This window comes from Sinocyclocheilus anshuiensis, unplaced genomic scaffold (assembly GCF_001515605.1).
Source record: "Sinocyclocheilus anshuiensis isolate Anshui unplaced genomic scaffold, SAMN03320099.WGS_v1.1 scaffold1561, whole genome shotgun sequence".
Lineage (NCBI taxonomy): Eukaryota > Metazoa > Chordata > Actinopteri > Cypriniformes > Cyprinidae > Sinocyclocheilus > Sinocyclocheilus anshuiensis.
The window spans coordinates 839965-867368 of record NW_015536630.1 but is presented as its reverse complement, the minus strand read 5'-3'; the positions used below and the strand labels follow the sequence as shown (position 1 = coordinate 867368).

The 27404-nt window shown below is 35.1% G+C and overlaps 3 protein-coding genes across 5 annotated transcripts in view; all 3 read left to right on the top strand.

The window, feature by feature from the left end:
• Positions 1 to 419: 419 nt before the first annotated feature.
• On the top strand, positions 420 to 9410 carry LOC107653822 (fibronectin type III domain-containing protein 4-like). The gene is made up of 6 exons (XM_016440666.1): positions 420 to 933; positions 4076 to 4191; positions 4313 to 4517; positions 5894 to 5983; positions 6682 to 6818; positions 8485 to 9410. Exons 1-6 carry the CDS (start codon positions 861 to 863, stop codon positions 8524 to 8526), a joined length of 663 nt encoding a protein of 220 aa, XP_016296152.1. The 5' UTR covers positions 420 to 860; the 3' UTR covers positions 8527 to 9410.
• A 921-nt stretch (positions 9411 to 10331) lies between these two features.
• znf513b (zinc finger protein 513b) lies at positions 10332 to 16906 on the top strand. Its single transcript, XM_016440616.1, has 4 exons — positions 10332 to 10964; positions 12529 to 12657; positions 13719 to 14435; positions 15795 to 16906. The coding sequence occupies exons 1-4, from the start codon at positions 10925 to 10927 to the stop codon at positions 16556 to 16558; spliced, it is 1650 nt and encodes a 549-aa protein (XP_016296102.1). The 5' UTR covers positions 10332 to 10924; the 3' UTR covers positions 16559 to 16906.
• A 2904-nt stretch (positions 16907 to 19810) lies between these two features.
• LOC107653800 (HRAS-like suppressor 3) overlaps positions 19811 to 27404 on the top strand; it is an 11376-nt gene continuing 3782 nt past the window's right edge. The window contains exons 1-2 of one of the 3 annotated variants that reach the window (XM_016440637.1): positions 19811 to 20216; positions 20294 to 20378. In XM_016440637.1, coding sequence (XP_016296123.1) covers positions 20334 to 20378 — 45 coding nt within the window. In that variant the 5' untranslated portion in view covers positions 19811 to 20216; positions 20294 to 20333. Of the gene's footprint in view, positions 20379 to 26221; positions 26281 to 27404 lie in introns of those variants that run through there. The other 2 variants (XM_016440628.1, XM_016440652.1) reach the window with 2 other exon arrangements.

The window sequence follows — 27404 nt, the reverse complement described above, 5'->3', positions numbered from 1 at the left end:
TACCAAATTCCATTCTATTACATTACATTATATTCTCACTTCTTATCTAATGTGAAACTCTTAAGCATTTTGAATAATTTATTATCGCAGTATTATATAAAGACTATTTTTTTCATAGATGTGATGTGTTCTGATATGATTTATTTTATTCCATTCTTCCCACAGTTCTGTGCCGTTGTATTATATGTCTTTTATGATGTTTGCAGTGGACTGTCGATGTGCAAGTTTGAATGGCGTCATAAATATCGTCCAACAGGGTGTTTTTGGAGAGGTGGCGGCTGTACCGCATTCATGCCGGTGCAGGTTCGTGCGTCATGCGGCCACAGAAGGTGAATGAGAGTGACTGACTGACTGCTGAGAATCAGTCAGTAACTGGCCACCTGTGGGTCATGTGCCTGCGATGCAGCGCCGCTGATTGATTGGTATTCTTAAAGCGTTTTACACGAGCGCACGAAGTGAGGAAGGCGAGCGCGAGTTTTGCGATGGACGCCACGCGTTTACGCGTTACATTAGACGCGCGGCGAGCGGATGTACCTGGTGGCGAGGCTGGCGTTCCTTTGTAGTATCGATGAAAGGACGTGAAAAGTGTGATTTCGCTCTCAAATTGTCGCGAAAGGAAGCGTCTTCCTCGCTCTTTGCGGATTCGGATGGCAACAGATTGAGGCGCATTGGACTCCAGACTGAGAGGATGCTGAGGATGATGCTGGCTTAGATTGTTTATCATCTTCGTAATCACAATGTACAAGTGTTGCAAACGAATGCGCTCTTGATAACCATGTAATAGCTGGAGGAATGTTTAGTTCAGGTTACTTTTCCGTGGAAATCGGCGTCGCTCATCTGGATTAACTCTTCAAGAAGATATGATTCACCTAGTCACTTTTATGAGCCTCGTCCTGTCTCTGTTTGGATGCCACATCTGCTTTGCAGGGGCGAGTAAGTCAACTTATTTTGTCTCTATGTCATACAGTTTGACTCATAATAAAGATAAAACGCAGCGTGTATCTCTTTATGCTTGTTGGTCACCATGACTACAGGCAAGCATAAGAGACGACTGTTATGTAACGCTTTAATTGTTTTTAATATAAGCACTCCCGGAGCCAGCGGAGGAAGACATTAAGGAAATTGCTTTTACTCTGTTAGTCGTTGTCTTTGATTTAATGGCCCATAGATATTGCTGAGGGAATGACCTGAGCCAGAGCTGTGACAGAGTGTAAGAAGTGCCAGTGCAATAGGTAAAAATGATGGATTATATGTTCAAAAGGGAAATATGGTCTCAAACTACTGCTTTCTTGTATTACACATGATTTCATTAGGTTCATCTGTGATTTTTTTTGCTACTTTACACTAATATATAACATTCATTTATGAAATGTCTGTGCATTTTGCTCACTCTTCAATGCACGCAAAGTCATTTAAACTACTGCCAAACCTGTAATTACATCAAACTCCACAGTTAATTGAAAGACTGGCGTCTCTCTCAGTGCACTTATTCTTAATTAGCCTGTTTTACCAGAAACCATGCACAATGATGTATGTTCATCTACACTGTAAAAAAAAATCTGTAAAAATTACGGTAAAAAACCGGCAGCTGTGGTTGCCGGAATTTTACCATAAAAAATACGGTAGCAACATTTTAAAACTTAAATTTACAGTTAAATACTGTAATTTCATTAACTGATATAATGTTAATATACCAACCTTATTGAAGTACTGAAATCTGTTTTGTACCTTTGTAATACACTGATAACCACCAAATGCAGGTGGTGATGAGAAAGTCACATGATGAACCAAAGCCCATCACAAGCAGCTTTTAAATAATAACATATATAGAAGGTGCACAGTGTCATTCACACAAACGTTAAACACCATCATGGCAACACACATGAAACTAAAATAATGTAATAAACATTCATTTAACAACATTGGGTGTAACACACAACCCTGATATACAAAACTGATCAGAAAAAACTGAGAAGAAACGTAGTTATTTAAACAAAAAAACATCAAATTTTAAATGTAATGCAGGGAATTCTGGGAATGTCAATTTACGTCTTTTCACTTCCAAAAACTGTATACTACCGTAAAATTAATGTCCGATACATGTAATGTCCAATACAGTTTTTCACCATATATAGTAGGGGAATTTACCGTTAACCATTTAACAGGTTTTTACTGTAGCATTTTTACAGTCTTTTACCATTAAATTCACGGTCATTTTTTACAGTGTAGCATTGACCTTGGCTCGTTACATTGAGCTGAATTTCTCTTTTGTTGGCAAATAGCAAGATAAAAGGATGAGTGTGGTTACTCATCCCTCTGACGCAATGTTTGCTTTCCTGCTGAGCTCTGTGAATGTGTTTGATTCTAAAACACTGGCTCAATTGCCCTGCCGGGCCAGAATTTGTGCTCTCATTGGGGACTAAATTATTTACAAGGGGGTGTTTGGCTTTGAAATGGACACATAGATTGGGTTAGTGTACTGCTGTTACAGCAGGGCTGTATTATGACATTTTGAGCCGTACCATGTAAAGAAATGTACTAAAAGTTTTTTTTTCTATTGATTTGTACATGTAATCAATATGCACTTTGTTAAACCTATTATTTAAAGAAAATGTGCTCATGTGCATATTCACAGAAACTGTATTCAGTAGATGTTAACCTTTCTGTTGATTATCATTTTGCAACTGCATGCAGTATTAACAAAGAGAAGGCTGGTGTAGATTGTTTTGTGCATAGGTCAGTCATCTTAGTAATTGAATTGTATTTTATCTACCTCTTGAAGTAATTTATGCCAATATATGCATGAGCTCTGATTAGAAAGCATACTTAAGAAAATAAAGATGTCGGTGCAGCTGAATGTATTGCAGCTGTTAACAGGGAACCAGGTTCAAGCATATATGTCCTCTATATACTGTAAATATATATATATTTATATATAAGAAATCATTGGATATTGGTAAAATGCCAAATGTTAAAAATGTATGTAATTTACATGTATACAAATTACAGCACATACAAGTTTTGTTCCGCAAACCATTTCCTGTCATTTTTGTTGTGAGAGATCTTAGTCTTTTTGTGTATTATACCATTAATTTTTGAAAAAATATATGCATGGTTACCCTAAGGAGCTATTTCTACCTTTAATGTCACTTTTATATGATAAGCTATTGAGTTGATTCAGTCTCTTAAGTAATATTTTTGACTTGAAAAACAGCTTACACACACACATACATTACTTAACAATCATACATCATAATTTACAATCAGATAAATATTTTATATACATATGCATATTTTTATTTTGTGTATTTACATATTTATATATACAATTATATATTTATATGATTTTTAGTTATGTTGTATGATTGTTAGTTCATATATTTATTTCTATAGTGTGTTTCACAATACAGGTTATTTCTAAGCAGATTTACAGTTAGTCATATTGTAGCAGAAGATCATACTTTAGTGTTTATACTGTCTTCCTACTGAACAGATTAATAAAAAAACGTGGTTAAAAGTGCATTAATGCATTTGTATTTATCCTTACTATACTGTTTTGAAGAATTATTTTTATATTAAGAATATGCTGTTGGGTGTTGGTTAAAAACCAAAAGTCCTTCTTTTCTGTCAAACAGATTTTGCACGCTGGCGCATAAAGTCAGAGATTTGGCAAAGAAGAGTTTACCACTAATTTTGTCCAACTGAGTCACGCTGATCCCATTAAAGAAAAGAATTAAAATTAGAATTCATTTGCATAATGTCCCAGCAGAGTGAATCAGCTAAATACAGAAGTGTTGCATATTTATGAACTGCATTATTGTAGTTGTTCATTGAGCCGATGTCAGGTTGGCCTTTGGATGTCTTGGGGAAACGGAGACAGAAAAAAAAACTAAAGCATCTAAAAATAACTCGCAAACATCACCCTTTTGCATGCAACAGTAACATGGTTTCATCTTTTCAAACATGACGTTTATGGAGCCTGAATGTTTTATTGAATAGTTCAGTTTTAATTTCAGCTGTATATGTTTGGGGTTGTGCTAATAAATGATTCATGCTGGTGATTTGTGCTTCACAGACCGCCCTGCTGCTCCTGTCAGTGTCTCTGTTACTCACCTGCGGGCGGATTCGGCCACCGTGTCCTGGAATATTCCGGAGGGAGAGACCGTGTGTTATCCCGCTCTATGCGTGTGTGTGTTATCCCGCTCTATGCGTGTGTGTTATCCCGCTCTATGCGTGTGTGTATTATCCCACTCTATGCGTGTGTGTGTGTGTGCATTATCCCGCTCTGTGTGTGTGTGTGTGTGTGTTTTAGCGTCAGGACGGGCTGATGCAGCGTTTCATTCGTGAGGTGAACACGACCAGTCGTGCTTGTATACTCTGGGATCTGGATGAAGACACGGATTATATTATCCAGGTCCAGTCCGTTGGAGTCTATGGAGAGAGTCTGGCCAGCAAAAAGATTCACTTCAGGACGCTTAAAAAGTCTGAACATATTCAATCCACCATGATGGATCAAGGTAAACATGTCTGTTGGATATTTTAACTGGATCACAGCATTTGTACAATATCATATATTTTATAAAGTACAGTTCATGTCTTTTATGTGAAATTATAGGGAAGCCTGTTTCTGAATAAAATAAAATAAAAACGGTAATTATGACTTTTTATCTCACAATTCTGACTTTTCAAGATCAGAATTTCAAGATCTAAATTTAGAATTCTGACTTTTTTTCTTGCAATTCCAGGTTTTCATGCCACAATTCTGAAATTATATCTCACAGTTCTGACTTTTCTTGCGATTCCAAGTTTACTTGTCACAATTCTGAATTTATCTCACAAAAATATGTAGCATGTGATGTAAATCAATAATTAGTCTGCTGATGTATTTCCTAATGAACAGGAAGTTTTGTGGCCATTTTTGCATTTGAGAAAGTTGTACATAATATATATCCGCTATGATTATTTTGAGAATATAATGAACACAATGCTAACAGACATGAAATAAATTCCACAAAACATTTTATTAGTATGTTAAAGGTGGGGTAAGCGATTTTTCAAAAACGCTTTAGAAAACTGATTCGGGCCGATTAGCAAAACAAACTTGCAGCCAATCAGCAGTAAGGGGCGTGTCTACTCATGATGTGGAGGAGAGTGTTCAGTGCACATGACGGACATTAGCGAGCCGAGCAACAGAAAGATAGAGATGGCGGATAAAAAACAAAAGAGGAAAACATCTGCAGAACAAAAGAAGGCTTAAGGCAATAAGGCAAGAAGTAGGACCCGTGTAAATATCGGATCAGCTTTCCAGCGCTGGAGAGAACTCAAGGAGCGGAAGGCCTGAGATCGGACGCCGAGGTTGCTTTGTTTCTTCTCGATAGGTGAGTAACACCGTGTCTGCGTCACAACAGCTAAAGTCTGTCTAGTACACTGGACGCGACAAAGCGAGCATTGAAAATCATTTGAAATTTGTGTCAATACGTCATAAATAGAACGCAGCAGCAGTTTTCTGTCGGGGATTTGTCGTGTCGTGCCATGCCGCATCCAGTGCAGACCATAGATATGTATATATATCTATGGTGTAGACAGCATGACTGATTATAATGAGTTCCATAGTATTTTGTCGCACCGTGCCACTCGCGTCCAGTGTAGACACGGTGTAACATTGGTTTTGCTTTGTTTCGCAGAACTAATCGTTGCCTGGGTTGCGTACGTATGTGTGGGGCGGAGCTATCAAAATAGGAGCGAGACCCTTTTGGGGTAGGGGCGTGTTTGTTTTGGTGATTTCAAATGTCAACATTGGCTACCAGAAATCGCTTACCCCACCTTTAATAAATAAACTAAATAATTATCTTCAATCCTCTAACGCATGTTGTTGTCTTGTTTACCTGATCAGATGACCCTGCGGTTGAGGGTTTAGACATTTCCAGACACCTTCAGACTGGAGAGATACTGATCATTATGACCGTACTGCTGATGTGGGCAGGTAAAGGACGTTGTGTTGGATTTAGTTACACATAATCATCATAGTCTGGTTGTAATGAGATTGATGATATTGATTATCAAAAGAAATCATTTTGACTTGTCCTTCCTCCTGTAAACCCTGACATATGATATAATAGTCAGAAAAATAAATTTTTGAAATGGAACAGTTTACAGAACATTTAGACAAAATATTAAAAAAAAGTTGGCATATGTGTTTTTGAGTATGAGTCATACGACTCTCATATTCGATACATAAGTCTGTTTATGGCATGTTAACCATGATCTGAGGAGGATGCTTTTACAATTTTGTGCACTAAAATAAGGATATGCTATCAATCGGATGACAGAAGGCATGCAGGAGACAGGTTTCTCAGCAAACCTTTGATCGTGTTGATAATTACAAATATGATACAGTAGGCTTTATATGGTTTTGAATGTAAAGTTTCCATGTATCAGAGCTGTAACATTCTTTTAAACTTCTCTGATCTGCATTCAAATGTTACATTTGGGCATCACTGAAATATTTTCAGAATAATTGGCCTACTTTGTTGTTGTTGTTGTTGTTTTTCTACGGTGACCTTCAGAAAACTTTCTCCTTTGAAACTCAATTGGGATGTCCAGATGGAAGATAGTGTGTTGTTTTAATGAAACGTATCAGATCCGCGTCCCGTAATCAAGCTGATCTCTGTCTCGCTGCAGCTGTGATTGTGCTCTTCTGTAAGCAGTACGATATCATCAAAGACAACGACTCCAACAACCACAGCAAAGAGAAGAGCAAGCCTCTGTCCGGCCAGAGCACTCCAGAGTATCATAACGGAGGCCTGCTGGGCAGCAAGGTGAGAACTTCACCACTGATCACATATGAGCACGCTTTTTATACATTCAGCAAATATTTATCAAATAAAATTATTTTGCATTTTAATTCAGGTTTATGAAAATATGTCTTCACTCTTAGTAGCCTGATCAAATGATAAGTCAAAAAGAGATGTTAAAAATCACACTTCATATTACTTTTGGTTGATTTGTCACTTTGGAAATGTAAGGTCAAATAAGGAAGTCTATAATTCCAGGATTTACCTTCTCATTCTTCAGAATACACAATCTAAAATATTTGATTTTGTCAGTGTAGAAACAGGCTGTACTTTATGTCTGCATATTGCATATTACATTGCGGTATAAAGTATTGTATACTGCATGATTTTAAAAATGCAGTAGGTTAGTATTCTGTATATACAGAAAATCTGGTAACAATTTATAATAAGGTCCCATTAGTTAACAAAATTAGTTATCATGAAGTGTTACTGAAAATTACTTTATTTACATTGTTAGTTCATATTAACTAATATAGTTAACTATTATTAAAAAGTGGAACTTAATCACAAAATATTACTGAAAACTGCTTTAGGAGTATTTTTCATTGTTTATGTTAACTAATATAAACAAATGGAATCTTATTGGGAATGACCAAAAATTGCTTTAGAGGCAATTTGTATTATTAGTTTGTTAACTAATATAGTTAACTAATGTTAACAAATGAAACTTTATCGTATAGTGTTACCAATTATTGTTGGTTCATGCATGTTAACTAATGTAGTTAACTGATATTAAGAAATGAAACATTATTGCAAAGGATTACTGAAAATTATTATTAGTAGTATTTTTGGTTACACTTTATTTTACAGTACGGTTACTTACAGTGTACTAGTGCCGTCAAATGATTAATCGCGATTAATCGCATCCAAAATAAAAGTTTTTGTTTACATAATATATGTGTGTGTACTGTGTATATTTATGTATATATAAATACACACGCAGGTATACATTTAAGAAAAATGTTATATTTGTATATTAAATATATTTATATAAAATATAAATTATATAAATATAAATGTATACACGTAAATACATGTAAATATTTTCTAAATATTTACTTTATGTGTGTGTATTTATATATACATAATAAATAAACACACATATATTATGTAAACAAAAACTTTTATTTTGGATGCGATTAATCGCGATTAATCGTTTGACAGCACTAGTACTTACCCAAGAAAGTACTGAGTAGTCTAAGGTAACTACATGGGTTAAGGTTAAGTTTAGGGGTAGGTTCAACCTAGTTATTATCCAGTTATTATAATTGATATAATAAGTAGCATGTTAACTAATGTAGTTAATTAACATTAACAAATGGAACCGGTTTGTAAAGTGTTACCAAAAGTTCCTTTAGAGGGATTTTCATTTTTAGCTCATGTTAACTAATATTGTTAACTAATGTTCATAAATGGAGCTGTACTATAAAATGTTACCGGAAATTAATGTTGACAAAATGAACCTTATTGTAAAGTATTACCAAAAAGTTGATTTAGAAGAAGTATTTTGCATTGTTGATTCATGTTAACTAATGAAGAAAACTTCTGCCTCAGAATTGTAATAGTTTTCTCTTCAGGTGTGGTTTATTTCCCCATTTCATTCTAATATCTATTTTAACTCCTTTTGTAGTTCCAACGGACATCATCCTCCATCAGCATCATTAAGGTTTAACCACGGCATCATCACAGATCAGCTCAGCTCTTCTTCTGATAGTCAAGCATTAAAGGCAATAGTAACGTGAGCCTCTCAGCTCCCACAGCCACATCGGGAATTGTAAGGTAGTATACGGGTATTCAGTAGAACAGTATACTCCAATAAACAACAATGTCCTGGACGATGAACATACTGTACTTCTATAACTAATACATCAACTATAATCACGGGAGGAGCTATATCGGTGCTATGAATATGATTGTGAAAACACTGGCAGCCAGATACAGCGGTTTAGATGTGTGATGATGTTTTTTGTGTGCAAATGTGTTGCACTGAAAGAGGATTAATAATTGTAACAATTACAAATGTGGCATTTCTCATTAATATGTGTAAATTATGACAATAAATTCATCATCAGCCACAGAAGTGGCCTTATATTATGCATTATTAATTTCTAACCGCAGTGAACAGTATATCAATGGCTTGTTTTATGTTTTTATTAAGTATTAACACTGTTATTAAATGTTTCACACCCTTGTAGAGTTGATTGTAGACTGTTCAACCGTGAGGTTTACATCAGATCCAGTGCAGGAGTGTCTATGTTCATAAGAAATGGTTTTGTGTGGCATTTCTGTGCCAAACTAGTTCAAGTTTCTATTTTGAGCTTGTAAATGAAGAAGTTAGTAAAATGTCTACCCTGTTATTGTAATGTGCGTAGTTCAGAAAATAATACTTATTTTATTATTATATTTTTTTCTTGATTCTCTAAGTGAGAAGTTTGGATTAAGTTATAGTAAATTAGCTACACTTAGCTGTAGTTTTGGGCAATAGATAAAGAATGTAGTTTAAAATCTGTATTTCATTGCAAAAGTTAGAAGCAAAGTTTGTTAATATTCTTGCTCTCAATCCTACTTTCCAATAAATGGAAAATAAAAAAACATGCGTTTTGTCTGTCGGGTTGGTTATTTATTTATTTAAGTTTTTTGAGAGGCAGAAGTATAATTTTATACAATATATCAATTAAAATGGTTTAACTTTTCTGTTCAATAATTCAATTTGTTCATTCTTTTAGAGAGGCAGAATTATATTATATTTTAGATGATATTAACTTTTTACGTTTGATGTTTTCAGTGTTTAAGAAATAATGCTGATAGATAGATAGATAGATAGAGAGAGAGAGAGAGATAGAGAGAGAGAGAGATAGATAGATAGAGAGCGAGAGAGAGTGAGATAGATAGAGAGAGATAGATAGAGAGAGAGAGTGAGAGAGAGAGATAGATAGAGAGATAGAGAGAGAGCGAGAGATAGATAGATAGATAGATAGATAGGAGCGCTGTTGTTCTCTGACTGTCCAGTATATAGATATGTATACGTAGATGCCTCATTAGCGATGGCGGCCGCATCTACGTGCCTGGAGCAGTCGAATACTATGAAGGTAAAATGACGTCAAAAAGATTTGCATATATTCTGTGGAAGTGTACATAAGACTGTAAGCGTAAATTAAATTTTATTTTGCGTTAGGATGAAGCTGCAGTTTCACAATACATGAATTACACTTACGAATAACAGTAAAATGCTGCAAATATTTTTTTCTTGCGCTTGAAACGTGATTTACACCTTTACAAAGCTTCTCTTGCGCATGCAAATTTAATTTACGCTTACAGTCTTATGTACACTTCCACAACTCTTACCCTGCGTATGCAAATCTTTTTGACGTCATTTTACCTTCATAGAATACGGTCTATACATATCTATGGTCCAGTAGGTGTCGCTGTTTTACCTGTTTCAAGCTGAACTCTTTCAATCACTTCCTGTGCTGCACATACATCACAACAACTCCAGCAGCAATGAAACTTGTACACTTTCACTTCTTCAACACTTGGAGACACTTTACAGGGATAAAAATCCACATGGACGAATAATTCCTCATGGAGAGACGCTGATATTACCGCTGCTGGCTGTCCAGTGGTTATAAACACTGGGCTTTTATTGTATGTTCTCTTTTTGGGCTAGCTGGTCATGCTAGTTAGCCTGCGACTGATAACAAGATACACACAAATTATATCCTAAATATCTTAATTTTCATTGATGTGGATTGATAACAGACTCAAGGCGCCAGTTGCGCGATGTAAAAGTCATATATGACAGCGTTTCTGCAGTTTCGTCTATGAATTATGTATGCAGTTTAGTATTAGCTCACACTAACTGAAATAATAACGGGAATTTCAGTGTTTTGGATGTTTGGATATGATTTTTGGGGATACACAGTATTAAACGTGTTTAATTCGGGGCTTATGAGTCATTTGAGGAACTCTTTGTTCGGGAGAGGAAGAGGAAAATGAGGAAGAGGAAGATGATGGCGATGAAGATCAGTTCAACAGGGAACTGCTGATTATAAACAGACACATTCAGAAAAATGCCTAGAAGAAAACAGTCTAACCCACAGCCTGTCAAATGTAAGTCTGGATTTCTTTCTCACTTCAATTCACAGTGTGACAGTTCTGTTATTTTTAATATTAACGCCTGATTTTCATGTTTTATTGTTGAAATCAGTGTGATTGTGTTTATTTCTGTTGATAATTATTAACAAGAGCAGAAAAAGATGCCCACATTCAGTCTGCCTGTAGTTATTTGATGACCTTATTCAGACATTTTTGGGTTTTTTTTAGTTTCTCTTGATTTCAAATGTTAAAAATCAGCAGCATATATTTCATATTTAGAGAACTTTCCAATCCAGAGTCTGTCAAATGTAGGTTTTGCAGATCTCCTGATTTCTCTCTCTGTAGTTGTTCTAAGTTTGGCCGTGTCTTCTGCTTTTCTTCTGTGTTGCAATGATACCACCGATTTTCATGTATTTAATAACTTTGCTGTTGAAATAGGCCTAAGTGTTAAGAAAATGGCCAAATATCGACATATTTCGATATTTCACACTATATTTTAAGACTATTCACATGACTGACTGACTGAACTACTTGTATCAAAATCATCATCATCATTTTTTAAAATAAATAATAAAAATAATAAATAAAAAATTGACATATTGAGTCACGCATCCTTGTTTTAAAAAAAATCTGATTTAATTCGTTTCTACTGTACTTTATTTTCACTCCCATTAACTTGCTTTTTGCAGTGCTTTATTATGTTGAAAAAAATGCCAGTGTCCTTTTCTGTCAAAATTAATATCGAAGATCATGTGAGCTTTTGTTGGAGAAACACAAGTCTAACCTTTCCTTTTGTTTGAAAGCAGCTCTTTTTAGCTCCTCATGAGCTTTTATATAAGTTCTAAAGGAAATAGTTTGACTAAATGATAGTTTCCAAAGCCCTTGTTTAATGTTGAGTCACGAGTCTTTAAGAATCAGCTCTATCTCAGTGAAAACATGTCGGCTTCCCCTCTTCTGTCGTCATTCTTTCCTCACTGCGTTTCCTCAGGACAGACCCCTGTTCCTGCCGCGGGACCCATCTCTGACCCGACTCCCTCCATTTATCTGCCGTCTCTCCACTGTTCCTTCCTCCTTCATTCATCCCTGCCGTATTTCTTTCCTCATTCCAGAGCTCCAGTGCTGATAACCGTCAGTCTTATCACTGTACAAGTCTCTCATACGCATTTACTGGATATGACTGAGAATCATTATCAGATACACTGCATCTAAGGCTTCTTCTAGAATGTGTAATATCTATAAAGTTCACTAGATCAGAGAATGTTAAGATATAGTTTTCAATTTCCAATGGCGATATCAGTAGAACAAGGAGCCTGATATATTGCTGCTATATGATGTACGATATGATTAAATGAACATTTTACACTATTTATGCAACATTCACTCAGAAAGTTTACTAAATCACTAAAATCTTCCATTCTTCAGCCAAGCAATTACTTGACAAAATGTTTAAATGTCAAAAATAATGTTATTAAATGGATGGATTAATAGTTTTAATAGGCCTAAAAATAGGATGAGCCACTTGTTTTATAATAAAGTAAACTATGATATTATCGTTGACTGTGATGTTGTTTGTTTGCAGTGGGAGCTGAAGATGGGGTGGCAGTCGGCAATCAGGAAAACCTGGTCCTGGAGAGTGACTTCCTCCTGGGACAGGAGCTGGGCTTTGGAGAAAATGACTACAGGATCGTGGGTTTTGAGAGGGACTCAGGTCAGTGATATGGAATATGAATTACTTTAAGTCAGTTTTGCTGTACTGTTCCATACTTCAGCCAAACATTTGTGGATAGATCATTTTAATAGGCTTTATAAATTGGATGACCCACTTTCTAAGCTGTTGTAGAATAGCTGTTATAAAAATACACTTTACTAATTTGATTTTGTGAAAAACATGTTGTATAGTAGTTATAATAATAGTAATAATAATAATTATTATTATTACTAGTAGTACTACTGTTATTATTAACAATAATGATAATAATAATATTAAGAATAATGATATAATATAATACTAGAATATTAAAATAATAATCTGTTGTAGAATAGCTGATACAGTAGCTTTGTTTTATATTAATAATAATTTTAATAATGATAATAATTATTATTAATAATATTGATGATTTTATATATATATATATATATATATATATATATATACTATAATATTGTATCAATAATAGTAATTAATTTTATAGTAATTAATAGTAATAATTTATTATTAGTTGTATTAATACTAATGGTAATAAAATTAGTATACTGTTATAATATATCAATAATAATAATAATAATAATAATAGTAGTAGAAGTAACATTATTATTGCTTTTATTGTTGTTGTTATATAATGTTATGTAATATTTTCAATAATAATAATAGCATCTATTATTATTATTATTATTATTGCTTTTATTTATTAAGCATTTATATTATTGTTGCCACATAAACAAAAAACAACTTAAGGCCTTGCTTTACAGTGATTTTGTGATAAATGAAAACTGCATTAAATTGAAAATTAGGTTTTGTGGCTTATAGTCCATGTCAAGTCATCTATATGCTAATGTACTCAGTTGACAAAACTAACATTTAGCCATTTTCTTCTGGGAGAACAGACTAGACATTTTGATGACCCTAATTTATTGTATTGTATTGTATCTCTTTATTTATTTATTTTAAATATCATGAAATCTTTGATATATATACTTCCTATGTAAACACAGTAAAGAAAATGGTTTTAAAGAAAAACCATAACAGAGCATGTTGTGATCTCCCGATAGACTCCGTCACGGCTGACATGGGAATGCCGGTGTACGGCTTCAGCGATGAGGACTGTTCCAGCTACAACCGTCTCGGCATGGAGAGCGACTTCGAGGACCCACGAGACACGGAGAGCGAGCGGGAGGAGATGGACCCTGACCCTGCGTTCGCTCCGTACCTCTCCTGCAGGCAGTGCGGCCAGCTGCTGGGCGACCCCCTGAGCGGGGCGCTGGACCTCGCCGGCCTCTACTGCCTCCAGTGTGGCGCTGAGGGTGGAGACGCAGACCGGCAGGACCGTCCGCTAGAGGAGGCCCACCCCACAGACGCCGCACAGGGGAAGGTGAACCGAGGCAGATCCACGTCCGACGGAAGCTCTTGTAAAACGTACTCCTGCAAACTGTGCAGCTTCAGCTCGCGTTACTCTAATCATTTGAAGCGGCACATGAAAACACACAATGGCGAGAAGCCGTACCGCTGCCAGCAGTGCGCCTATGCCTCCACCCAGCTGGTCAACCTGCAGCGGCACGTGCGCACGCACACGGGCGAGAAGCCGTACAAATGCGAGTTCTGCACGTTCGCGTGCAACTCTCTGGGAAACCTGAAGAGGCACCAGCGCATGCACACGCAGGAGAAAGACCTCAACTGCAGCCAGTGCGACTTCAGAGCCAACAACAGCCACTCCTTAAAGAAACACATGATGAGCCACAAGGAGGACAAATCGACAGCCTTCACGGAAGGTAGTTGTTTAATCCACTTCACGTTAGAGCTGCACGATAAATTGAAATAAAACCAAAATTGTGGTATAGCTTTATCAAATTTGATCAAATCAAGCCTAGTGTAATTTATTTTAATTTTTCATTCATTCATTCAGTCATTCATTCTTGGGGGGGGGAAATTAATTTTTTAATGGAAACACATTTTAAATCACAGGGTTTTTTTTTTTTTTTAATTGTGCAGAATGTTAAGCAAAAGAAAACATTTTTTTGTTTTGTAATCTTTAGTCAGATTCTGTAATATGGTTAATGTTGAGTAATAACCAACATGCAGATCATGATTACACAGAATAAAAATAAAATTGGAGGTAATTTAGAAAGGCAATTTAATAGAATACATGCACTTTGTATTTCAAAATGAAGTGTTAATTTACACATTTACAAATGTTTGATTTAACATTTGAAAATGAAGAAATTAAGAAATAAAATTAAGCCATAAATATTAGTATTGTGAGATATTATTATTATATGATTTTTTAAAATACTATAATTTTACAGCAAGATATTATATTATTAGAAGTATTTCTTACTTTGTTTTTAAAAAATATATATTATTATTTTATTATATATTTTTTTTTTTAATTACGTAGTGCAATAATAATATAAATATTATTATAGTCAAATTGATATATAATTACAATTTTCTTGGTCAAATTGTGCAGCGCTACAAACATGCATGACAAAACTGGAGCTTTTTTAAATCGCTTAAAATTGCAATCACACATTTATCAGAAGTTGCAATTTTTTTTTTTACATTTTCCCCCAAATTCAAATTTAAATCCTGGCTTGTGGCTCTTCTCACCTCTCCTATCACTTGCTTTTTCACTGCTTCTACTGTCCTATCATAATAAACGTACACATGCCAAAAATACTAGTTATTGCAATAATATCAAATAAGTAGACATGGGGAAAAAGCATTTTTTTCATGATCCAGTTGATTCCTAAAGGATGTAAAGTTCAGACCTATATTTTTTCTGTTTCACTCATGTGTCATATTACAGAAGTAAAATCGTTTATGAATGCCATTTCCCTACACAGGTGAAGCAGTTATTTTACTTGACTTTATTCAGTTATTTTAATTATCAGTGCTCAACAGGAATGCAGATTCCGAGGATGCACAAAGAAGCACTTGTTCTCTTCAAAACGGCAAGTTTCTTGCTATTGCGTATTTCCTTTTACTTTATACTTTGCGCTTTAAGCACTTCGTGCTGCAAACCAAAAGAGGAAGCGAAGCGTGAAGCAAGGGGGAAGTAGAAACTCTTGGCTTCCTAAATCTGGATTCGCTGTAAAAAGGAAGCTTGTTTTTGTTCCTTTGTCTTTCAGAGTCTGTGGTGTCTGACCTGACTCTGCACATCAGCAGCGACCCTGACTTCCTCCAAAGCTACGACACCCTGCGAACAGACCGCCATCCCCCCGCCCTGCTGCACGCCGAGGGTTTGGCCAAAGAGTCGGACCCTCTGCCTGAGCTGCTATTCCCCTTCACGTGCCGCGTGTGCGGAGCGGTGCTGGAGGACGAGGAGGGTGCCACAGCGCAGATCTGCAGCAAATGCACACTAGACATGCTGTCCAAAAGCTCGCCGAGCAGCCCGGAGAAAGGCGACAAGCTGTACTCGTGCACATCGTGTCCGTTCGTCACACAGTACCCCAACCACCTCGCCCGCCACACGAAGACTCACAGCGGCGAGAAGCCCTACAAGTGCCCGCAGTGCAATTACGCCTCCGCCCACTTCGACAACCTCAAGCGGCACCACCGCGTGCACACGGGCGAGAAGCCCTACAAATGCCGCGTCTGCAACTACGCTTGCGGCAACCTGGCCAATCTCAAGCGGCACGAGCGCATCCACTCGGGCGCCAAGCCCTTCCAGTGCAGCGTGTGCAGCTACAGCTGCAACCAGAGCATGAACCTGAAACGCCACATGCTGCGGCACACCGGCGAGAAGCCCTTCAAGTGCCAGGAGTGCGGATACACCACGGGCCACTGGGACAATTACAAACGCCACCAAAAGAAGCACGGCCACTCCGCCGAAGGCTGGCTCAAGATGCAGCTGCCGGAGAAAGAGGAAGAGGATGAGGAAGGAGAAATGTAGTGGAAGCTCTCTATGATGTCTAACTCCAGTTGCCTTATTATTATTATCATTATTGTTGTCATCAGAGGAATCCATGTAGTAAAGGCGTGTCACGACAGGGCTGGTGTGCGGTTTTTTTTTTTTTCCCCCACTTGATTGTATTTTGTCCAACTGTTTACAGCAGCTGATTTCAATCCCAGAATCACAGGTTTGCAATTTAAGATCGACGTTTTGAACTGAAAGAGCACATTTATGCACCACTGGGTGAATCTCACAAAAATCTAACAGGACATATTTCACCCTAAAATTAAAGAAAAAAACCATGAAATTGTATTTTTGCATGAAAAAAAGGAGGCATGTTTCTTAGGACCCTGAAGAATTTTTTTTTTTTTTTTTTTTGAATGAACCATGTCTCTTAAGACCATAATGATGAATAGTGAAATTATTTTTTACACTACCTTTCAATTTATTTATATTTTCTCATTTTTTTTTTTACTTTTAGGTTTTCAAAATGAGGCATGTTTCTTATGAGCATTGAGTTTTTTTTATTTTTTTGAAATTATTTTGAGAACATATTTAATTATTTTTTTATTTTTAAGTTTTAAAAATGTATATTAGATTTTTTTATTACATTTCTTTCAAACCACAAAAATAAACAGCCACAAACAATGTACAAACAAGGATTGATTAAAAAAAATTTTTTTTTTTCATTTCAAAAAATGTTATTTAAAAATACATTTAAAGGGAGCACAGCAAATACTACCATTATAATAATTGCATTATAATAATGAGACTTTTTTGCTGTCATGAAAATGTCACAATGCAAAAAACAAATCCTAAAACCAGACTTCATTTTCTTTTATGCAAAATATAACTTAATATGTTTTTCTTTTAAATTTGGCATGATTTATATTTTTGATGCATTTTGTGAGATTCACCTCTCTGCTGTCATGGATTCTTGTTTAATTGCTGAATGAAAGAAATGCAATACCACCAACAAGTGGCCCTGTTCCAGGCTGATGCAGCAGCTCTAGTTGTTTCATGAGGGATTTGATGACACTGAAGACATCTGGCTGCTACTGTATGTTCACTTATGCACAATGACAGTGATGTTGCCTTGTCTCGGGGTGGTGCTGCTCCTCCTTCCCTCATTTACTGTATCTGAATTTCCTGGTGCCACTGCAAAATGCTGCACTGATCGGGGGTCTCGTCCGTCCCCAGCACACTCAAGGTTTTTCCAGGGCATTAGAGGGACACGTATGAGTGAGTCTCACGAAAACTGTTCAGAAATGCTAGCATTATATTTACCCCGAAATGATTATTAAATAAGGGAATGTTTTGCATAAGGAATATGAGGGTGAGTTTTTACATATTTTTGCATTGCGACATTATTGTGCATCTCTACGATTTTTATTTTTTGTAATGTTAAAAAGTGGAAGAAAGTAAATAAATTGTTCAGTTTTTGTGGTGGTATACATTGTACTATCCCTTTGTTTTCGTTACTGTATTACAGTAAAATTATTTTTTTATTGCATTATGGCGTAAATGACCTTAATTGTCTTTGAAAATAATGTCACAATGCAAAAAAAGTTGTAATGGTCCTAAAATAGGTCTTATTTTCTTTTTACATTTGTTTTTCTCTTATTTTTGGTGTGAAAATGACCCAGATATGTTTTAATGAGATTCAAAATTATGTGTGTGTCTTTTGTTTGACTTTAAAATATTTCCTTCAGTTTTATTTAGATTAAAGTGTGATGCCTACTGTGAAATTTTCTCTTAGGAAAAGTAATCATGGAAACTAGTGAAGGTTTAATTTTCTCACACTTTTAGTGGGAAAGATCCTGTTTTGCCTTTCCCCCCTCTTTTATTTGTGTAAACCAGTTCATGAGGAAGAAAGTGGAGACCACATGTTCATATTCACTTTATAATGAACAGATCATATTCAAAACAAACATTTAAACATTTTGTACACAGTCACTTTGATATGTATTTGATCTTAAAGGAATAGTTCACCCAAAATAAACATTTGCTGAACGTTTACTCACCCTCAGGCCATCCAAGATGTAGATGAGTTTCTTCATCAGATTGATTGATCCTAACCGATGGATCCTCTGCAGTGAATGGGTGCCATCAGAATAGGAGTCCAAACAGCTGATAAAAACATCATAAATAATCCACAAGCTGCTGCGTGTTTGTAAGACATGTAAAATGTCTTAAGGATGGATTTGTTTTTTAAAAACAATCAGCATTTCATTTCACAAGACGTTAATTGCTGCTGTACTGGAGTGGTGTGAATTACATGTGGATTACTATTGTGATGTTTTTATCAGCTGTTTGGACTCTCATTCTGACGGCACCCATTCACTGCAGAGGATCCATTGGTGAGCAAGTGATGGAATGCTACATTTCTCCAATTCTGATGAACTCATCTACATCTTGGATGGCCTGAGTATAAGAACATTTTCAGCAAATTTTCATTTTTGGGTGAATTATTCCTTTAATTGGTCCTCCACTTTGGTCCGTTTTCTCTCTGTTACAGAACTGGCACAGTCACTCTGAAATACACAGCAAGAGTTCAGTGCAATCAGGGAATGAATAAAAAATAGATGCACAGCACCGAATCCAATGATATTTGGTTTGCATATGGTGTAATATGATTATTTATGTACTGTATTTTTGTGGGTTTCTTTAGCTTTCTAATATTTGTACACAAATTGTTGATCTGAAGTGGCCTTTGGTTTCATAATAAAGGTGTTTTTAAAATTGTATTAAAAGCAGCTGCATTGAGACATTTGTTACAGATGCAACTAAATTGGAATTCTGAAAAATAAATATTCTGTGTATTCTATTCTACAATATTAGATTACAATGCACTAATTTAATTGGACGAGCATTCAAAGAATGCTGACATTTTGTTTCGGTGTATTCCAAAGAATTCCAACATGTGATTTTCCTTTGCCGCCTTTTCTATTTTCCATTTGTGGAGAAAAAAAGTCACAAAAATTGCTCCTCATATTGTGCCAGTTACACAGTTGTAATGTGCCATCTCAAGCTAAATTAATTTTATTATACGTTAATACAATTATTCTTTCAAAATACTTTTTTGAGTATTGACTATTTTATATATATATATATATATATATATATATATATAAAGAAAATAATATATAAAGAGAAAAAATGAGGACAAATATCTTTTATTTCCTTCGTTTTTTTTATCAATAAATGTGCTTTTTTTTACAATACAGCAAAGTGGAAAACACAGGACTGGCATGAAAAAAAAAAAGTTAGAAAACTTATCTTATTACATCAAGCAAAATCTGGCTGTTTAATTGTTTAAGCATTTACCATTTCTTTCCTGTAGAGAGCAGAACTGAGCTTTTCCAGAGAGTAATCACAGAAAAACAGACCATCATTACACATATTTTATCATGATATTGAATATGAATAGTAATGTTTTTGTGATTCAGGTAACATTGTCTGATTTGGATACAGGTCCACGTGTTTTTTACTCTCATGACATGTATATTCCTGTGTTTGTGTTGTTGGCTGAAGTCACGGCGCAGTAGCTGGTTGAAAGGGACCAAACCTCTCTCAAACACCTGACTTGGTTCCGTTTTACCAGCAACTAAGACATGTTTCTGAGGACAAATGGATTTCCAGCTTAGGATTTCTAGAGGTGAGAGGCATCGCTTTCCTCAGTGACATTCACACTTCAGCATCTGATTAATCACATGTCATACGTTTTATTTGCAGTTAGAATCATCGATCTCATCTATGACTCAGGAAGCAGAAGATGAACTTCCTTCTGGACAATGACACCGAGTCCGTGGATGTGCCGGTATGTCCTGACTCTGGTGTGTCCGTCCAGAATTAGCTCTTCTCCACCTGTCCAGTTATTAATAAGAGTAAACATTCGTGATGGCAGCAGCTGCTATCATTTGTAGTTCTTCATATTTTATGTAATTTATAGTACAATTAAAATGACTTAATATATATTTACGTTTCTTTCATTTTATGTTTTATAAACTTAAAAAACATAGAACAAATAATGGTTATAGAACTCATTAACCCTCTATCATTTTAGTGTATATGTATATATAAATATAAAATATATTTACAAGATGTTACTTTTTATAGTTTATAAATGTACAATAATTTTTCATAGAACAAATAACAGTTATAGAAATCATTAACTCATTAGGATGGATGATAGTGTTCCCTGTGATCCATAGACATCATTTAAGTCAGTGGTGCCATATTCTCTAACAGTTTTAAGGAGATGATGATGATGATGATAAAGACTCTTTGAGACCACACACTTCCTTACATTCCATAGATTGATTCTGTATATGGGGATATAAGGAAGTATGTCATCTCAAGGAGCAACAGCCAGATCTGTTAAACACACCATACATCACAACTCACATAATACTCTATAGTACAGCATAGATCCCATATGACACAATGATACATAGCATAGGCTTTTTTTATGAACAAGATTTGATGCATCTAGAGAAAGTTGTTAATCACCTTTTTCCCTCCACTAGCTGATTTTAAACAGCCCTGCGGTGTAACAAACTCGCATTTAAATGTACAAACATTCCATTTGATATGACATCATAAAAACGGAATGCTTGGTCAAATTTAAACTGTTGAAAAAATTAGATGGTGCTAAATGCTGTTTCAAATCATTTTAGATGGAGTTTAGCATGTCATACCTCAGGATATGTCAACTTTCCCTGTCAGTTCATTCTGACCTGGCAGGCATTTACAGTATACAGGCTATTGTCTAGAAAATTGCATGAAACTTTCACCGCCTTTCTAAAAAGTAAAATTGATGAAAAAAAAACAGCATTTTCTTTCTGAAATACATTTGAGTGAACAAACCAAAAAAAACAGAACGAAGCAGTAAAGAGAGACTTGTACCTGCAGTCCAACAGCATTGACATATCAGACGGTTTCAGCTCAGGCTTCCCACATTACTTGCCCGTCCCTTGGCGTCCAGTCCATCAGACGGGACAAACACAGGTCCGGCGCTCTCTTCTGTGCATATCCTCGTCCTGTGCCATCTCCTGGATTGTGTCCAGAGCCGGCTTGGCTTCCCGGCCTTTTCTAATGCTCACCCTCCCCTTGTTGGCAGCCTTCCACCTGTCGATGTCTTTTAGAGGCCTGGGTCTCTCCTGGACCTCCTGTTGGCAGGCCTCAGTGCTCTGACAGTCCAGCAGCCTGTGAAATCACAGCTCTCAGCTGTTCACACTACGCTCCAGACATCCAATCTCAATGGCTTCTTCAAAAAAGAAGGGGATTCTGGGGGGCAGGGTGGGCCAAAAGACAACTGCCACCCGCTTTTATTGGGACAGCATGACAGAAAATGCTTTCTGGGGCACAGCTGACAAAGAACTGCATGTTTTTGGTGTGTGTGCAGAAATTTATCTGAGTGATGTTCATGTTAGTAATGCGCTTGGTGTTTCCGTGAACTTCCTAGAGCATTGCTTCAGAATTTTACATCATTTTACTAATTTTTGTATGGATCTTATTTCCGCCACGGAATAAAAAAATTATAATAAAAAAGGTAGTTGCTCACAATTCAGACTTTTTTATAGCAGTTCTGAATTTATATTTTAGATTTATATATTTAAAAATATGCGAAATATAAACTTGCAATTTTGAATTGATACATTTAAGATGTAAAATCAGAATTGTGATATAAACTTGCAATTTTAAGCAAAAAAAGTCAAAATTGTGAGATAGAAACTATAATATATATATATATATATATATATATATATATATACAGAGAGAGAGATATTGCCCATATATATATATATATATATATCTTTCTTTCCTTATTTTTAATAAGCACAACTTTCTTCACTAAGTCTTTATATATATATATATATATAAAACTTAAAAACTATTCAATATTTTTCTACAGTTTTTGTCCAGAAAAAATATCATTCAAAAAATTCATTTAACACACACTGATCTTATCGTATTATATAGTAAAAAGTTTAAACCTACGCAAAGAGCATTTTTCATATCATATCGAAAATATAGTAATTTAATACCTTTTCAGCAACACTGTAACAATAAACAATTATGAAACAAAACAAAACGATGATATTTAAAATGTATGAAACATAAACATTATTTCAGCTATTTGCCAAGACAACATTTTTTTTTTGCTTAGTTTAACTAGAATGACTTAAATAACAACTACTAAAAAAATTATAAAAAATTATAAAATAAAAAAACTATATAGACATAATGACAAAAATTATAAAAACACAGAATACATAAAAAAGACAAAGCAAACAAACTTACCAAAATTTTAACTGAAATTAAAGTGAAAACAAAATACAAAAAATCTAATTCAAAATATTAACAAAAACTACAATAGTAATCAATGATCAATGATACTAAAATAATATTGATATATATTTATAAATACGTATTTTTACCATATATACATATACATGTAAACATTGTCAGCTTACCCTTACTGAAATACCGAAAAGACAGAATTCACAAAAATGATTCTAATTTAAGACAGCACTGTAGAAATTATTTACTTTTGTGCAACATAAAAAATAACTTTGTACAGTTTATTTTTATTTTTGACTGTTCTGTACATGCCATACAGATGTCCAGTGAGATGTTGCACCTTTAATATAATATATTCTTTAATGCACTGAACATCACATTGCATGGAAAACCATTCTTACATCATGATGTTGGGTACCTTTATTTCTCATTCATGTGGAATTCATACAAGCTTTTTACTATTCATTACTATGATAGACCATGAACTACCAAATTACCTGATTGATTTAAAGCCATGATGAGGGCTTGAGGGGATCAGCTAATGTCTTCCTCACATGTTCATGTTGAATCATTAGTGTTAAAGCAGAGTAAGAGGCCAGTGTTTGCGGCCAGTTGCCGTCCTGTGGTTGATACAGCTGTTCCATATGAGCAGACGCCTGAAAGACCTGCCATTGTGTACGTTTCTATCAGCGAGGTCAAAGGTAGCGTAATCAACGCTTCACAAACAGGTGTGGGTCGTGACGGGACATGGCATATGCTGCTCAACCTCAGCCATTTACCACAGTAAAAAACTTTTCTTGCAGGGTTTTTTTGCAGGGTTGTTGGATCAGCTGAACAGTGATAATAACATTAAGTTGAGTTAGAATGACCTTAAAACAAATTATCTGAAATTATTTAATGGAATAACAATATATGACAGTCATTCTCAGCTCTTAAAGGGACAGTTCACCAATAAATACCCATATATATATATATATATATATATACCCATTAGTATATATATTTGTCAGCTGCCATGCATGCAAATTACAAAACGATAATTATTAAAAAATAGATATTTTTACTTTAAGAAAGAAAATATTTTTATATATATATATATATATATATATATATATATATATTCTTATATACTTAGATATATACATATTATAGCCATCCTAAATAGTTTTTTTGTTCCAAAATATATAAAAACTTGGATTTTTGATTAATGAAAAAAATAATAAGTAGCAAAATAAGCAGTCAGCATGATGTTCTCCTGAACATGTTTCAAGGATTATTATTGTAATTATTATTTTTTATTTTATTTTTATTTACTATTTATTTTATATTTTATAATACTTTTGATTAACTATCCATTTAACATTGGCACCATTTGTAAAGTCAGCAGACACACACCTGAAATCAAATGTTGTGCTTGAACCCTGTTGAGATTTACTCTGGGGGTTTGGATGTGTTGGATGAAAGCTGAGCAAATGTAAGAGCAGACAGGCCATGATGAGACGAGTGCTTTACTGACTTCATGCACAACAAAGTGTTAAAGACATCCAGATCCCAAACACAAGTGACAGCTGTCAGGAGTGGAAAACAGCTAGTCAACCCATACTGACCAAATACATGCTCATATTAACCCTATAAAGCCAGCTGGATCATATTTGACCCAACTTCATTTTTGCATTTTTTATGGAAATTTATTTCTGCCATGGAATAAACATTTTTAAAATAATTGTGAATTTTGATCTCACAATTTCAAATTTGAATCCTAAGTCTTAAGAAAAAAGGTCTGAATTGTGAGATTGAAAAATTCCAATTACCATTTTTATTTTTTCTGTGGCAGAAATAAGCTTACATAATTTCCAGCAAGTATTTTGTAGAAAATAATACATTCTGTCAAACCATTATGATCAAGTTTATGCATCCAGGTAAATTAAGTAAATAATTTGGGGGGAAAGTAAAATTAGATTAGATTGATGAATTATGGGATTGATAACTCATTTATGTTGATCTGAAATTGAGCCGATCTTCAGTGGAAAATTCATTTGAAAAAAGATAATTGTGTCTTACCAATTGAAGCGATCCTGTTGACTTTATACAGTATAGTTGGCATCAGCGTTATTTCATTATTACTGAGATACTATTATAGTTTTTATTCATTGTTTGAATTTGTTTTTATTTTTAGATTTCTATATTATTTCATTTTCATGTTTGTTAAAGTTTTAGTAATTTTGTTGTATTTTTGTCATCTTTACTTTTTTAATTTTTATTGTCCATATGTTTATAAAAAAAAAATTCAGTTTTACTTTTAGTCATTTTAGTATCAAGTTAAACTAAGTGAAAATTAGAACTGTTTCCTTTGAAACTAGCTGAAATAAAAGTAACTAAAATATTTTTTTTCAATTAAAAAATGTTTTTGTTATTATTATTATTATTATTTCAAGTAACACATTTTTTTATTTTATAGTTTTTTTTTGATAGTGCTATTGAACTTTAAAGGGGTCATATGATGCGATTTCAAGTTTTCCTTTACATCACAGTGGAGTCAGCTGTCTTAACCGTGGCTTGTGTACTGCAAACACATACCAGCTTCATCACTGTGTCTGTCACGTGACTCTGTTCCCCTTTCGGGCTCTGTCTTTACATTTATTTTGAAAGATGAAGCTCGCGATTATGGTAAGGGGCGTTACATTTCCGACGAGTGCTTGCGGTGTTCGGCCAATCACAATGCACTGGGTCAGCTGGCCAATCAGAGCAGACTGCGCTTGTCGGAAGGAGGGACTTTGTAGAAAACGAAGCATTTGAGAGAGGCGGGGCATAGAGGACCTACAATAATGTACAGTATTTGAAAAATAATGTGTTTTTTGAACATTAAAGCATGTCAACATATTCTGTTACACAAAATAACGATCTTTAAAAAAGCATCATATGACCCCTTTAATAACCCAACAGTTGAGACTGGTTGCAATATTAATACATTTAAAAGTGTGCCGTTGTTGAGAGTTTCCACACTAAACTTTAACCAATAGCGTAGAGCAGACCCAGGGAACCCCAGCTCCAGATCGCAGGCACTCCTCAGAGGCAGTTGAAGCAGCAGCTGGGGAACTGCTGCACATGCTCCACACGGCAGGTGGCGCCGACCACAAAACTTTTCCTCCTTCAGAAATGTCACCTCTCTCCAAGGCCGGCATATTCAGCTGGGATACGATTAGGCCCCGTCTCTCATCCTGAGAGTTCCTGAGAGAATGCGAGGGAAAGGCATGTGCTTCTAGCACATTATCTGAATGGCAGACGTGCCGCCGTCTGACTGCTGCTGCTTCCTCCGGCCCGTCATGACAATTGTGTGCTCATTTGTTGAGGAAGCTTCATTCTGCAGGACCTGCGATTGTTTAGGGATTCCTGTGAAGGACAAATATATCAGAAGGGTCAGTCATGTGCTGCAGTACTAAAAAATTAATATTTATTGATTCTACACTTTTAAAAAAAAGGGTAGAAACTATTTTCACTCTGAAATTGCTAGTAAATTGAACAATTACAAAGAACTCCCAGAATTCAGAACTTTACTTTTTCTCCCCCAGAATTCAATTACTCACTGCTGTTTTTCTTCCAAAATGATGTCACTTCCTGGAGGATGATGTCATTAAAGATGAAGGGAATTTACAAATGTCTAACCAAAGGATGGAAAGTGATATCATAGAAACTGGAACTATAAATTGAGTACAAATTCAAAAAAAGTTTGTTCCTTTATAACGGAAATGATTGAAATGGTAGTTATAGAAAAAGGAAATGTGAAGAAACACCTGCAATGTATCTTAATATTGCCAGTATTTCTGTAGAAAAATAAATAATAATTCACCTAATTAAGACATAAGATGAAGGCATGAAAAATTACTTTATAAAACCATAAAAAAAAAACCATCATACTTGAAATAATTCTAAATTGAAAGAAAAGAAAATATACAATTAAAAAACTTACATTTATTTTATTTCAGCTAGCTGCCAAAGAAACATTTCTCATTTTCATTTAATTATAAAATAATAACTAAACTGTAGAAATAAAAAATGTATACAAATTATAAGAGTGTCTCAGTGACGTTTTGGAAATGAGAAAAGTAGTTTTTATGTCTTTTATGCAAAAAGAACATCCGGTGAGGGTTTGTCTGAATCACATTTAATAGTGAAGAGTGTAATGAAGAGCCAAACAGAATCTGCAGCAGTACAAGCATGTATGTTTGCCATTCTCAAACATGTTTCCTATCAGGATCTGTCTGTCATACTGAGAGAAAAGAAAGAAAGTGTCTTTCAGAGCATGTGTTCTTCATGATGACAACAGGACGGGTAAATCATGCAGACAGAACTTGCTCTCGTCACATCTGATGTCTGCTATGTCATTGACAGCGGACACTGTTAAACACACCAGTATATCTTTAGCCAGTCTTTAGCTGAGCTCTTCACATGCTTCCTTCCTCTTCTCTGATCTTTCTCTCGGCCAGCATCAGTTTTAACCAGTGGTGGAAAGAGTACTGAAAAAATATACTCAAGTAAAAGT

Excerpts from the sequence above, each read along its gene's own strand:
- LOC107653822 (XM_016440666.1), top strand. The coding sequence starts at position 861 with ATGATTCACCTAGTCACTTTTATGAGCCTCGTCCTGTCTCTGTTTGGA. Across the intron at positions 4,518-5,893 it reads ATCCACCATGATGGATCAAG|ATGACCCTGCGGTTGAGGGT; the intron begins GTAAACATGTCT and ends TTACCTGATCAG. Across the intron at positions 5,984-6,681 it reads CGTACTGCTGATGTGGGCAG|CTGTGATTGTGCTCTTCTGT; the intron begins GTAAAGGACGTT and ends GTCTCGCTGCAG.
- znf513b (XM_016440616.1), top strand. The coding sequence starts at position 10,925 with ATGCCTAGAAGAAAACAGTCTAACCCACAGCCTGTCAAAT. Across the intron at positions 10,965-12,528 it reads TAACCCACAGCCTGTCAAAT|TGGGAGCTGAAGATGGGGTG; the intron begins GTAAGTCTGGAT and ends GTTTGTTTGCAG. Across the intron at positions 14,436-15,794 it reads ATCGACAGCCTTCACGGAAG|AGTCTGTGGTGTCTGACCTG; the intron begins GTAGTTGTTTAA and ends TTTGTCTTTCAG.